Source organism: Microtus oregoni, unplaced genomic scaffold, assembly GCF_018167655.1.
Source record: "Microtus oregoni isolate MIOR12 unplaced genomic scaffold, Mior012 000054F_ref0000373, whole genome shotgun sequence".
In the NCBI taxonomy this organism is placed as follows: Eukaryota; Metazoa; Chordata; class Mammalia; order Rodentia; family Cricetidae; genus Microtus; species Microtus oregoni.
Window position 1 is genome coordinate 5,187,846 of NW_024543830.1, and position 15,531 is coordinate 5,203,376.

The window sequence follows — 15,531 nt, forward strand, 5'->3', positions numbered from 1 at the left end:
CTTTTCTTGAGACTTAAATCACTTCCTATTTGTATAGGACACAATAACGTTTTATTCCTATTAACAATAAATATGGGCTTATGTTCTATAAGATACCAGAACTAGTAATTATATGGGTCTCTTTTGAAGCTATTCTCTAGATTTTTTTCTGATCCATACAATAGTGTTCCCAATAGTATTAGTTATAGTTCTCTACAGAGCATTACACACAATGCTTTCACTGTTCCAATATTATTCATTATGTTTATAATTTGCTTGCTTATAGAATACTCATGCATCAAATGACAATTAAATTTCTCTACAACATCTCTGGTCAAAACTCCTCTGGATATTCTTCATTTAGAAAATAAGAAAGAAGATGTTAGAACACAGTCCAAGAATGGAGTCATATATCCAGGTAATGGTGGAGCACGCCTTTAATCCCAGCACTTGGGAGGCAGAGGCAGCTGTATCTCTGTGAATCTGAGTACAGCCTGGTCTACAGAATGAGTTCCAGAACAGGCTTCAAAGCTGCACAGAGAAACCCTGTCTTGAAAAAAAAAAAATGAATTCAGGTGAGAAGAATTCTTCGTGCTTGTGAGAAAACTCCAGGAAACAGAATCTTGTGATCTCAGTTCCTTCAAAACATGGAATTGTTCTCGGAGTGTGGTTTTGTTTGTGCTCCTCCCAGGTGGAGCAGATGGGGTGAGTTTACTTCATATTGGTCATTACAGCTGGTTATTGTCATTTGTTTATTTGCCTCTATGGAAAAGCACTTTTTTTTTTTTTACCACAGGTACCTTGTTTTGTGTTGGATGCCTTACTCATGTAGTCTTCTTAACCCTCAGAATATAACCACACTCCGAGAACAATTCCATATTTTGAAGGAACTGAGATCACAAGATTCTGTTTCCTGGAGTTTTCTCACAAGCACGAAGAATTCTTCTCGCCTGAATTCATTAGACTTTATCCTCTTCATTTATTGACCCCATTCTTCCAGATACTACCACCTCTGGGTGGTGTGACACCCATGGAGAATTTTCTTCAGATGATTACATGTTCCACTTGGAAGACTATTGGTTGAGGCACGACCAACACATGGCCCATGGGGCACATGTATCCTAGGGTAGCTGTGAATGAATGCAGTTGAACATAAAATCCTAAACTGACTTAAATGTTCTGAGTTTTCTGTGATTTTCGTTTTGTAACTTGATTCTGTGGCTCTGGGGTGTGAACTTTATAATTGACAATGTTGCATTACAATAACAGAATATTGGGTTACTCTCTAGGCCTTGTTATCACTAGGGAATGCACACCCTCCAGCCAGCTTTCTCAGCGCACCCTTGATTTCCTTGTTTCTCAGGCTGTAGATGATGGGGTTCAACATGGGGGTCACAACACAGAAGAGAACAGACACCAGGATGTCCATGTCCAGGGAGTAGCCTTCCCTGGGTCTGTCATAGTTGAAGTTGGCTGTTCCATAAAAGACCACCACCACGGTGAGGTGGGAAGCACAGGTGGAGAAGGCCTTTCTCTGGCCCTGAGCAGAGGGAATCCTAAGGATGACAGAGATGATGAGTACATAGGAACCTGCAGTGAACAGGCAGGGGCTCAGGCCGATGGTGGCACTGGCCACGTGAAGCACAGACTCATTGACAGAGGTGTCTGAGCAGGAGAGTTTCAGGAGCAGCGGGATGTCACAGAGGAAGTGGCTGATCTGGTTGGGCCCACACAGGGTGAGTGTGGCTGCCAATGCCGTGTGAGTCATGGAATTCACCACGCCACACAGCCACGAGCCGGCCACCAAGCAGACACAGACCTTTACACTCATGAGAACCGGATACTGAAGAGGGCGGCAAATGGCCACATAGCGGTCATAAGCCATGGCGGCCAATAAGACACATTCAGTTCCAGCACACGCCACAAAGAAGAAGATCTGGGAGAGGCAACCCTCGTAGGAGATGGTCTTCTTCTCCCTGAAGAAGTTCACCAGCATGGCCGGAATGGTGGTGGTCGTGTAGCAGATGTCTAAGAAGCTCAGGTTGCTGAGGAAATAGTACATTGGGGTGTGGAGGGCAGGGCTGACCCTGGTGGCAGACATTATGAGTGTGTTTCCCAGGAGAGTGGTCAAGTAAATGGTCAGGAAGACCAGGAAGAAGACACCCTGTAGGCTGGGGTGGTTGGAAAATCCCAAGAAGATGAATTCTGTGACATGGGTTTGATTGTTCATTTCAGATGGAGCCAACTACAAATAGAACAAAGGACTCAGAGTAAATATGTGTTGAAGACACCGTCAAACACATTGCTGAGTTACGGGGCCATGCCCAGTAACATCAGGGATACAGCTGTCTGGGCTACGGAGAGAGATTTAGAAGAGAGTGTCCCCTGATATCCCAGGGGTTTTTGTATGGCTGCCAATTGGTAAGAACAAATACAGACCTGGGAAAAATCCATCACAAATTGCCAACTTCTGTGTTTCTCTGGGTCTGCTATATCTCCTTTTAAATCAGAAAATCACTCTTAAATTCTTCTTTGCATGTATCTTATTTAAGTAATAAATTCTTATTGTAAAAATGTAAGAATAACGAAGAATGCTGTAACGGTAAATATACCCATTCTTGGGTCCAACCTGCCTTTCAATGTATTCCTTTATAGACTTTCTTTCTCTGTGCTCATCTTTTAATCTAATTATGTGTTTAAAATATCAGGAGCACAAACCCTAATGTTGCATTGTACTCTCTAACACAAAAGAAATTTCATCTCCATGTTGACTAGACACTTTGATGATTGATTCCCTTTCTTTCGCTATAAACCTTGGGAGGAAAATATGCACGCAGAACATCTGAAAATCTTTCTCACTGCTTCTCCAGAAAGGGATTTTCAGTCAGTCTTTAAAATAAGTTGATGTCATTTTTCAACAGAAACCTTGATCTTTTCAGCATTTATAAAAAAAATATAAACAATTGAATTACTAATTTTCTCTGAGGTCTCTTGCACTTATCTCTGGGTCATTGTTGGAACTGCTAATTTCCTGTCAGTCTTGGAGGCAGGAGCAATTGTGGATTTCTGGTCTTGAAGTGGCTTGAACTCCTATACCTGTCGTTCGCTGACAGTGGGGGCAGTGCCCCCTGCATTGTGAAGGGTGTCTGTTACACAATTGTTGGGAAAAGAAACATGACCTTATATTAGTAATCTGTGCCCTTGACATTAAATTTGTTCAGTATCTTTACTGAGTTGAAAAGCCTCTGTTATGTAGACTTTTGAGATAGTCTTGTGTGTGTTTGTGTGTTTTGGAACTGCTGAATGGACTCAGAATTTTATTTTGTTCTCTACTTCCGAGACTACATGCAGCCCCATATACTAACACACACACACACACACACACACACACACACACACACACAATCATCAGCACATATTTAATTTTCTAAAAACATTACTAGATGTACTGGGATGATTTTGTTTGCTTGTTTTTGTAGCGTGTTGACATTATATGGCTCAAATTTTTGAATGCTGAATCAGCCTTACATTGCAAGGCTTGATCTCAATGACTGTTATGCCATCCTTCCTATATGCTTCTAGATTTGATTTGCTAATTGTTTGTTAAAATACTCATATTCATGAGAAATGATACTGGTGTATGGTTGTCTTTCCTTGTTAATTTTGTTATGAGGAAAATCTTCCCATATAAAATGTTTTAGGAAGTTTCTTTTGATTCTTCTAGCAGAGATTATGCACATTCTCTATTTTTGTTATATGCCTATTTAAATTCAGCAATGAAGTCATGTATGCTTTGGCAGGCATTGTTTTGAAAGGTTTTAAGCTTCAAAGTCAAATTTTCAGACAGTCATAGAACTACATAGGCTATTTATTTCTTCCTGAGTAAGTTTGTTTTTCCTGTGTTGAGGGGTAATGAACATAGGATAGCATGGATAGTGGCCCATAATAGTCAGTACCTACCTCTCTTCTTTTGCTCCTGATGAGCTTCCTCTTTGAGATATTTTTAAAATGAGAGCTAATTTAGATAGTAGTTGGGCTAAATTTGAAATTTATTGTTTCTGTGGTCACTCTGAATAAGTCACAAGCTTCAGTAGTACACGCTTTGCTCTTAGGGACTGGACTAGTGTATCCACATTTATTCTGCTTGACTTCGCATATCCTTCTGGTTTTAGTTCTCTAGAGATAATCTGTTTGGTAGACTGTTTCCCAGTAATAGAGAGGGGAGTCCTCTTCTAAATGAGGCTCAGCCTGTCCCTTCTCCAGCTATAGCACTGCACCTAGTGTGTGTTCCTGTCCTCACCCAGGTTAGGCCTTGTTACCCACTCAGTTCCCTTTCCCACACACAGTGGTTCTCATAGTACCTTAATGCGGCAATTTCTGCTACTCTTGTTCTGAAGATTTCATGTTTGGAACTATGGCTACGAAGCATGGCTGGTAGGAGTCTTGCCTACTGCTGTCTTTCCCTCCTCAGCCTCTACAAGAAAGAACACCTTGAAAGACACAGCCCCAGAACATCTTTCCGTCTTTCCTGTGAGCACTTGGTAGAATTCCTAGAGAAAAATTAAAAAGTAAAAACAAACCATCTCTGATGGCTGTCAAGGACTCCGTGTTCTGATGTTAATCTATATTTAGTCTAGCAAGTCACCATTTATTCTTATTTGAGTCTTACTAGCTTCTGTGACATCTAATATCTGCTCTAGGAAAAACATATATAGATTATTTTGGTTGCTGATGTCTCCCCAGATTTCAGTTTAGTTATTTGTTTTTCAATCTCAATTCTCCAATAAATCCAAGAAAAGCTATCACTGTGCATTTCCATCAGACTCTTTAGAGGTTGTTGTGATGACGGAAACACCATTGTTTCTGCTTCTCCAAATCTTCACAATAGAATCAAAGTCTGTACATTAATTTTTAAAAGTAACTTGGCAATTTCCAATAAGTTATAGGTATAGTTATTCTATGACTTGATGATTTCAGTCTTAGAGGAGTCTTAGTAAAATGAATATGTCACAAAAAATCTTATATGACAACTTAGCGTAGCCCAAGGAAATGCTATGTCTATCAACAGAACAGACAACAAATTGTGGCATATCATAAAATAGAACGATGAATGCAGTTTAAAAAAACACAAAATAGTAAAACATTAATAGTATTGGAAGCCTAAACAGTTGTTGTTGCATGAAAGAAGCCAGACACAACAGAATAGCTACTATATCTTTCCTTTAAATGAAGTTCAGAAGTAGCTAAATCTAAGTTACGATGATCAAGTAAGAATAGTGATTATTTATAGAACTTGGAAATGGTGTTGTTTGGAAAAAAGAATCTTCTAGACTGAGGAAAATGTTCTGTATCTTAATTTTGGTGGTTTATATAAGTAAACATTTATCAGTGTATGTTCTTACAATTATACTAAATAAAGAGTATAATTTGAAATTTTAAAATAAGATGAAAAATGAAATAAAAATAGGAAAATTTTTAATGCAGTCTTTCTCTCAAGACTTGTTAAACCCAGGCTTAGTTTTTGAAAAGGTTATCACATTTTCTTTTCCCTTTTTTGGCATTATTTATTTTGTTTTCTACCATAATTCAGTATGTAACACATTTACAAATGACATGTACTTCTTTTCTGACAATGGCTTATTTGGGGGATTGAATGTGATTGGAGGGCAAATGGAATTTGGGTAACAGATTCAAAGTGTTCATATATGTCTCTGTGTGTATACATATGTGCACACACATTATGCATATTTCTTCTAGTATGTCATGTCTGAGAACACTGGTCTGTAGCTAAGGGGAGGTAAGCCGGCCTCCCAGGTGATGCTAAGGTGGAAATCCCAAGGAAAACAATCTGGATCTATTCATCCAAGGCCAAACAAACTCAAAGGGCTTCTGTTGACTTGGTTGCTACAGAAGCGAGATTCTGAGGTCTCTGAGACCTCAGTGACTTCTATGAGAGCTGCATTGCCTCTAGATTCTGGGTCTTGGAAGCCCCTGTCTCTTCATGCCTCATAATTTGAGAGTCCTGCTAGATTCCCAGGAGCTGCTAAGACAATCTAGATGGCTGCCATTAACCTTTAGATTAATTCTCAACAGATTTGCGAGTTATATTTAAGCAGAACCTCCTTGGTGACCCCTCCAGAGCAGATGGTGGGCCATCAGACTCTTGAGGATAGAAACAAAATGTGTGAAGCTCTGTCAAGCCTGCCTTTTTGGACAAAGTCAATGGGGACAAACCAGCTAAATACTTCTGCTCTAGGGACTCAGAAAGTATTGTCTCTCTTGTATAGGCAGCTGACAATGTCTTCTTGGAAGCCAGAATTTGGTGTGAGAGTGGGCAAGAATACAGAGTATAAACAATAGGAGACCATAGACAACCCTTTAGATGAGAGCAGACTAAAAGTGGGGGGCACCTGGAGTGAAACAGCTTGAGTTTTAGAAAATCATCAGCTTTGAGAATATGAAAACAAGCAAACAGTATTGCATGTCTAGAAAATGCATGAACATCCATTCATTAAATCTTGCATGAAATTGTGAAACCCAATGACCAGAGTCCCCTACAGTTCCAATGCCTCAGATATAAACTGCTTTATTTAGTCCAAGAGACTCTTCTGAATGCTAAAACAAGAGCCAAATGAAATGGTCCATAGCTAAAAGTCTTGGAGCTTGGGAAAAGAAATAAAAACAAACTTGGAAGCATTGTAGAGTCCATGAGGACACGGGGAAGACACCCATCAGTTTGGGATCACTCATTAAAATGGGTATCATGCTAGATGTAGTAGATTTAGGAGGACATTGTAGATTAGAATTGAGTGATGCTGAATGCCAGGCAGTATGGGATATTCATAAAAGTGACTTCCAGACAGGCTAAAATTGCAGATGTGCGTTCGAGATTGATCATCTCAAAGGCAACTGCTGTAGCAGTGTGTACGTCCTGGGAAAAGCAGAGGGAACAGCTGGAGAGGAAGGACAGGATGAGCACTGAGAGAGTAGCGTTTATAAGATGGACTGAGCATGTGCCGAGGAAGGACTTAGAACACCAACTTGGCTAGGTTAGTCGTGTGCCTTGTGGTCCCTAAGTAGTCCCCGTAACTGATGAGCGTGTTCCTTGTCAGCCCTGAAACTGCACTGGGAGCTGCACGTCGTCTTATTCAAGGGCCTTATGTGCTTTTCCTTCTGTCTGCTGCACAGATGAACTTCAAGCTGTTCTAAAATGAGGGGCAGGTGTTTGCTTTGTTTACACTTTCCTTATGCGATACCTCCCGGTATAGGAAGATGTCCAGACGAAACACCGAAAGAAATGAAAGTCTTTACCACCTTTTCTCCCTCTGCATCCTACTTGGGGGAAATTGGTACATGAGCTGTGGAAGTATAAACTGGGAAAGTGTAAATAAGTAGCCAGGGTTCAAACAATGTATGTTTCTTCCTTTTGTTTGGTTTGAGGTAAGTTCGCACTATGTAGTCAGGACTGGCCCGGGATTTAAGAATCCCTCTGCATCAGCTTCTGGATTAGAATACAGTTTCTGAAGGTGTGTATAATATCTACTCTAAAGTTCTTAGAAACTGCTGCTATGTGTCATCAGTTCCCAAGGAACACCTCCACGAGGCATTATTTAGCTGTGTCTCCTTATGGGTGCTTCCATGGATTTCCTTAGCTGATCTAACTTCTCCTGGGTCAGGGGTGAGGTGTAGTACAGTGACATCCATCCTGTTTTCCTTATCCCTGATGCTGAGTCTGTCAGCATAGGGCAGCTAGGTTGAACTATCGTCACCACTTACACATAACACTCTGAGACGATGCACATTTACCCCTGGGAATTTACACGCTACTGTACAGTGATCCGTAACCTTGATGGTCAGCCTTCTGCTGTGTAATAGTGACCTTACTTTCCACAGTCAGCCAGGGTGTATATATCACAGAAAAGTGATTCTTTAAAGATTTTTTTTTAACTTTTATTTTGTGTGCATTGATATTTTTACCTGCATGTATGTCTGTGTGAGGGTGCCAGATCCCTTGGAACTGGAGTCAGGCAGACAATTGTGAACTGCCATGTAGGTGCTAGGAATTGGACCTGGGTTTTTTTAGGACTGCCAGTGCTCTTAACTGCTGAGTCATCTCTCCAGCCCCTAGAGTGAATTTTCTTCAGGTGTTTCAGTATATGTAGCTGCCTGGCTTTTTAAAAGAGTCTTGTATAATAGTTTAAAAGAGGTACATTTTTTCTTTAAAAATTAAAATTGAATTTAGTACAACTATCCAATTAAAGACTCAGTGTGTTACTGTGAAAAGATATGTTTTACATACCTGAATTTACCCAGGATTTTCCAAGCTGAATGAGAATAGAGAACACAGTAAATCTAGCGCTGTGCCTAGACGTGCATAGTGTGGTGATCTTTCACATGAACTGCATCTAGGACTCGGACACGCTTTGGTTCATTTGGCTTTGCACAAGAACCTAGGAAATGATGCGCCATTTTGCAAATAAAGAAACTGGGGTACAGAGAGAGTTTATTTCATAACAATCATGACTGATGACAATATTTTGCTACGGATAATGGTATATTTGTAAACTGTTTTGTAGTCTTCAAAGCCCAAGAATTCTTATCTTTGGTTCTAAGAATTCAGTGCACATGATTAATAAGCCAACACAGCTTTCATTAGAAATTCCAAGTCTCAGAGCCTTAAGGAGCTTAAAGTATTTAAATTTCAATAGAAAGTTGGCGCTAAAGTGAAGCATAATTTTCAAACCTAAATATAAACAAACTGTGGAACATAAATAACCCTAGAGGTCTTAGAAGAGATTTTTTTTTTGCAATAAATGAAATTTTCTGTTGACTAACCTTAAGGGGTTCATTTCCCCAAAGGAAACAAAATGGGCATGAACGAAACGAGAAGCTGGCGACTGTGAAGCCCTCGCAGCACATCAGGGAAACATCTATTCATATTTGATTCCAATAGCACAAAGCAATGATTAAAAGTTTAAAATCTAATTCTCATGGAGCCCAGTAAATTGCTGACCTACTTAACACACACACACACACACACACCACCACCACCACCACCACCACCACCACCGCCGCAGCCACCACACATGCACACCAATTTATCTAATTGAAAGTTTAAATGATTTCAAGGGCTTGTAGCAACGTTAAAGTATTAACTGGATATATGAGCTTTTGCTTTTGTTTTCCTGGGCCCTGAACTCTGCGCAGTTCCCTTAACATGGAAACTGAGGAGCAGATGGAACCTTCAGAGATCGATTGCAATGCTACTGCTCCACTTTGAATGTTTGTGTAAGCCTCCCACAGCTCTCATGGGCTCTCGGGTAATGCTGATGTAGCTGGTCCGAGGACCACATGTTGGTAGGTGAGACTGGCCTGGTCCCACCTAGCAGGCAGAGCTGCACCTACTATAATCGGTGGGTTAAAAGTCTTAAAAAAATCACAACATTGCTCAGAAATTTATCTTAGCATGTAATTCGTCTAGCACGTCATACTTCCTTTGTGCTTCTCCATGTTTCGGGGAAGAGAAGACAAATGACTGCTTCCTTTGATATCTAAGGGCCTTCAAGCCACAACATCCTTCGAATTATGAATTCTTTCTTCCTCTCAGCACTTGCCCGCAATCTTTCCTTGATACAGACAAGTCTCAATGAAATCCATTCAGTTCTGTTGTGGGGTCTAAGATAGCCCTGTGCTAGTATTGGGAAGAAACCCAGGATCTGGCCCTCACCCTTGACCCCATCGAAACTAAAATAAAGTTATTCTTTGTTTATCACTTGCTAGAGAGCCCCTACTTGACTACAAATTACCTGCCCGGAGCCCCACACTCCATCTTGAGTGCAAGCTCCTTGAGGTCTTAACTTGGGTCTTTCAGTTCTGCATGGAAAAGCTCTAAAAGGCCGTGTGTGAATGGAAACTCAGCAAGTTTCCAGTGAATAAAGAAGAGCTATCCAGTGCATTTATGGAAAAGAGACCTCAAAAGGCTCTTTAATGACAGCCTTGAGTGAGCACTAGAGGATTTGGACGGGGTTGGGAGAATGCTGGGGGACATTTCTGTCCAGAAATTCTCATGCAGATATCCTCTAGACCTGAGGACCTAATGGCTGGGATGGGCAGAAATGTGGCACTCCGACCCTTTGGTCTGTGAAGGACTTACTCGGGGTCTAGCCCCTCCCAAGAGCAATGGTCCCGGTGGAGACTGGAGGCATTGACTCGGTTCCCAACTGAAAGCAACAACTCCACTTCTTTCTTTCCCAACTGACAATCATCTCGAGGAGAGATGATGGAGGATGAAATGATTCAAGAGCAACTCCAGATACATGACATTTCTAACAGGATGTGGGGCAAAAGCAATCACTCAAGAGCTTGGGGTCTTACGGCTGCTAATAAGCTGTTGCTACCCATGGCCTAAGCATCACTGTGTTTCAGCAAAAGACGAAATCTCTCAACAAATGAGCCCAATGGCATTTTTGTAGACTTCTTGTTTAATGTTGCTTCCCCCCATCTTATTCCTGTTTTTTGTGGATGTGTGTGCATGTGCGTGTGTGAATGTGTTTGTGTGTTTTCTTCTTTTTGTTTGGTTTTTTGAATATAGTGAGAGGAAGAGAACATAAGGTCAGGTGAGTAGAGATGTTGGGAGTGGGGAGAATCTGGGAGGAACTTGGGGATGGGAAAACATGATCAAAATATATTTGGAGAAAAAATTTCAATAAAAAATCCTTTAGTTGGTGAATAAATATAATCTCTAAACCCATTTGTACTAAGTTAATTATATTTGTTTAAACAAACATTTTGCTCGCATATATCATCATACCGTAGCACAGGAGCCTGGTGAAAATGTGTCCCTGTGCTTTCTCCATGGAAATTATTTCTTTCTGCCATGCTTTCCCAAAGCACAGGATAAACACTCAGCATCGCATATTATTTGCCACAAATATATTTTTCCACTAGTACTATTTCACTTATGGAATGCAAACAGCCCTTGCGTTTTATACTAGGCGATCTCTGAAGTGAACTCCACCCTGGTTTTTATAAGCACCATTGCAGAAAGTTATACATATACAGAAAGATATTTAAAATGTCATTACATAAATGCCACCAAAACGGTAATGGAAATGCATATACTACCCTACAATGTTTTTCTTAAGGTTATATCAGATACTTGAAGTCTTTTTTGATAATGACAATAAATAAATACACTTACTCTCAACTCTTACCAAACGCCTTAGATTTCTGTCTTTGGTGCGGGACTTGCTGCTTTTCAAACTAGTACTTGAAAGTCCATTCTTTGCTAAAAGCTGAAAGTTGACCTCCGAGCACCATGAAGGAGATTCTTCATTCTGGAAGCTTCATATCACATACACTAGATAACACAGGAGCTGGAAATCCTTTGCTTTTTTTCCACAATTTACTTTTCCAGAATGACCATTTATAAAGGCCCAACCTTTTGGGAACGTCCCATCTAATCTGCCTCTGAGCAGCTGTTCTGGGACTCCGTGCTGCGCAAGCACAAGCCAAGGGCAACAGCCTGAATAGAAATTGGAGAGATGAAGAGCAATTCTCTCTTGGATTCATTAAAGTCTTGGCAATCATCTTTCCCAAGTATGCAGTGCGGAGATCAGTTTCCTATCTCTTTGGGGACATTGGTAAATGAAGTTCACTACCAGATTTTTGCTAAGAGGCAGTGGGCAGCTAAAAGAACAAGGCTGGCTTCCCCTTACCTTAGAGAGAGGATGTAGGTACTGACACATGCTTTCCTAGACAGAGTCTGCAAGCTGGGCACTGCAGTATGTCTGCTGTCTTTAGGGCTGGACCACTCCGAGTTAGGATTTCTCTGCTGGACACAGTCTTGCCTACATCTCTGCCAGTACCCACTATGCCATTACCCACGCTGACTGATGGTCCCTCAACTTCTCATGACCTGCTGACATGCTGCTAAGGGTAAAGGAGAGGAAGGCAAAGCCGTCAAGCAGTTGGGCGGAGCAGCTGTGGAGAAGAAGCCTGTGAAGTTTTACGTCTTGCAGTATTTTACTGAACAAAAGTAAAAACATTAAGCCATGCCAAAAGTCAAGTCTCTAAACTCAACTATCTCATTAATAATGTGGTTTTTGTGTGGTGGCTCAGCACTTAAGAATGATTTAAGAAAATCAGTACGAGCCGGGTGGTGGTGGCGCACGCCTTTAATCCCAGCACTCGGGAGGCAGAGGCAGGCAGATCTTTGTGAGTTCAAGACCAGCCTGGTCTACAAGAGCTAGTTCCAGGACAGGCTCCAAAACCACAGAGAAACCCTGTCTTGAAAAACCAAAAAAGAAAAAAAGAAAAAGAAAATCAGTACCGATTTTTCTGAAGAACTGATTGCAGTTCCCAGCGTCATATTGGGTAGTTTATGGCTACCTGTAACCTTAGCTCCAAGGGGATCTGACACCTCTGGCCTTCAACCCCACCTTAACACACACAAACACAATAAATCTTAAAAACATTTATTTGCAAGTTTTTTTTTAGAATAAACTCTATTAAATAAAGGACAAAACAAAATAATGAAACTACTTTAGACTCATTGACCGTTAGGGACTGCTCTTCCTCTGAGCTATAACCCCAGCTATAAACGTGGAAACTTCATTCTAAGTGAAAGAAGCCAAATCCACAAGGCACATACTATTTTAGAGCTATGAAGCACCTGGGATAGGACTATCTATACACCTAGAGTATAGACATAGGTTTCTCATAGATGTACAATAAAGATGTCACAGAAGCACAAATCATAATTACGTTTGTTATAACTCTTCACACATACTAGTGGTCGCAGAAAAATCTGGAAAATTGGAAAGAATTATAATATAGGGTTGCGAAGGGAGAAAATGGTGCAAATATTCTAAAAGTACCGGAGGACACAGAACACATGAGATAAACACCCAGCGAACTGTTGAACCCAGGACTTATTGCCTGTCCTAGTGGGCTACTACAGCACAGTTGTCAAGATATGCTGTATACAGTGACCATTGTTATAACCACAGCTGAAACCTGCCTGATTGTCTTAAATTAAGAACATTTCCAGAATGTGAAATACTATCTAGAATTCAGAGAAGGGGGACAGTGGGTTAGGAGCACCTATAATTTTCTTGTGCTTCTGGAAGTCTGGCATAAACCATCAAGCAGCTGAAAAGGCTCAGAGTACAATAGTGACTGGAAGACAGAACCAGGCAAGTCTAGAAAACAGTCAAAGGACTCTAACTAACATCAGGCACTAGATCATGTGGCAGGGGAGTGGAGGAACCCCTAGCAAGTGGAATTTTCCTGGAAGAGAAAAGGAAAGTATTGGTGAGTTCTGTAGAGACACAGTCTGGCACGCTAAAAAACAGAGTTAAGGGGAGGGATCAAGGTGGGGGAGATGACTCAGGGCTAAAGTGTCTGTTGCCAGCCTAGAGAACTGAAGTTCATCCCTGAGGCCTAAGTGGAAGAAGAAGAAAATTGACTCCTGAAAGGTGTCTGTCCTCTGACTTCCACGCATGTGCTGTAGCATGTGTGTGCTCTCAATAAAATAAATGTAAAACTATTGAAAATAAATGAGAATGTACATGCAGCCCCTAAGATGGATATGGTGGAAACACAAAAGCAGAGTCATTAAATTGGCCAAAAAAAAAAAATTGCAGTAAAAATAAGGCCCAACTGTTTTTTTGTTTGTTTGTTTGTTTTTGTTTTTTATTTTTTGTTTTTTTTTTATAAGAAACAGCCATGGACTGTTTGACAAAGACACACCCATACTGAAAGTAAAAAGATGGAAAATAATATTTCAAACCAACAGGATCCAAAAGTAAGGTGGGGTAGTGATCTCACAGAGCAGACATCAAACCAAAATTAGAGGAGATAAAGAAGGTCACTGTATAATAGCCAAGGAAAAAAACAATCAAGATACAACAATTATATATACTAAAATAGACAAAATAATCATAACATTCATTTGGAAATACAAAGAAGCCTGATTAGCTCATCTAATTCTGTGCCAAAAGAGCAATACTAGAGATGTCAAAATATATAAATTCAAATTACATTACAATGCTATTGTCTTTGTATTCTATTGCTGTGAAGAGACATCATGGCCACCGCAACTCTTATAAAAGAAAACATTTAACTGGGGTTTGCTTATAGTTTCAGAGGTTTAGTCCATTGTCATCATGGCAGGAAGCATGGCAGTATACAGGCATACAAGGTGCTGGAGAGGTAGTCAAGCGTTATACATCCAGATTAGCAGGCAGTAGGAAGAGAGAGCCACTGGGCTGGCCTTGGGATTTTGGAAACCTCAAAGTTCACCTCCAACAAGGCCACACCTCCTAATCCTTTCAAATAATGCCACTCCCTGGTGACTAAGTTTCAAATTTATGAGCCTATGGGGGGTCATTCTCATTCAAATTATCACAGCTGTAGGGACAAAACCAGCATGATACTGCCACAAACAGACCCGTGGGACAGAACAGACAATTGAGAAATAAGGCCACACAGCTACGGATATCTGCAGCAGTGCCATACAGAGCTGCTGGATACCCACATGCTCAAGTCTGAGACGAGATAGCTAGCTCTCACTCACTAAAAATCAGCTCAAAATAAACCAAATGCCTCAAAGTAAAACCTGAAGATTTGAACCTAGTCGAGGAAAACATAGAAAAAGATTCTCCAAGATAAGAATGGAGGAATTGATTTGACTAAAATTCCAATTGTTCAGCGAAGAGAAGCAAGACTTGGCATTTGCATAACTAATTAAAAGGTTTCTATAGGTAAAAGAAATGGTTAGTGGGTTGAAGAGACAGGTAACACAATTAGAGAATATATTCACATTATCATTCATTCGACGAAGGATTAATACCTATAATATGTAAAGGACTAAAAAGCCACCTCTCAAAACCAAATAAATCAACTAATAATAGGCAAATGAACTGAACATACCCTTTCAAATAAAGAGGTACAAGTGGTCAATCAAAAAAAAATTATGTATTTAGCCATCATAGAACTGCAAGTGAAAGTTATAACGGTATCCCATCATAACCATTCAGGATGGCTTAGAACCAAGAAAAATAAACAAGAAATAAAATAAAATACTGGAAGAGCATGGAGGGGGGAGAACCTTATAAACCATTGCTAGGCATGCTAATCAGTGTATCAGCTGTGGAAATCAAGATGAAGATTCCCCAGAAACTTAAAAACGGAGCTTTTCTATGATCAAGTTTTGTAACTTCAGACTATAGAGCCACAATTACTCATACTTATTAAAGTATACCAATGTTTATTACAACACTTTTCAAAGAGCCAAACTGTGGAATTAGCCTAGGTGCCCAACAGATGAATGGATCAAGAAAACTTGGCATGTATACACAATGGAGTTTTAGTCAGAAATAAAGAAGAATGAAATTCTCTGTTTCCAGGCAAATGAATTGAACAGGAGACTATCATAATAAGAGAAATAAGACAGACTCATAATGACAACCATCACATGTTTTCTTTCATATTGGGAAGGGATAGACAGGAATGAGAGGGAGAAGGGGTATAGGAAGGGTTGTAGAGACT

At 40.3% G+C, this 15,531-nt stretch overlaps 1 protein-coding gene across 1 annotated transcript; it reads right to left on the reverse strand.

The window, feature by feature from the left end:
* Positions 1 to 1,264: 1,264 nt before the first annotated feature.
* On the reverse strand, positions 1,265 to 2,209 carry LOC121437743 (olfactory receptor 5V1-like). The gene has a single exon (XM_041637813.1). It carries the CDS (start codon positions 2,207 to 2,209, stop codon positions 1,265 to 1,267), a length of 945 nt encoding a protein of 314 aa, XP_041493747.1.
* Between the last annotated feature and the right edge of the window lie 13,322 nt (positions 2,210 to 15,531).

What these genes read in the sequence shown, in the direction of transcription:
- LOC121437743 (XM_041637813.1), bottom strand. Translation starts at nt 2,209, where the DNA reads ATGAACAATCAAACCCATGTCACAGAATTCATCTTCTTGGGATTTTCC.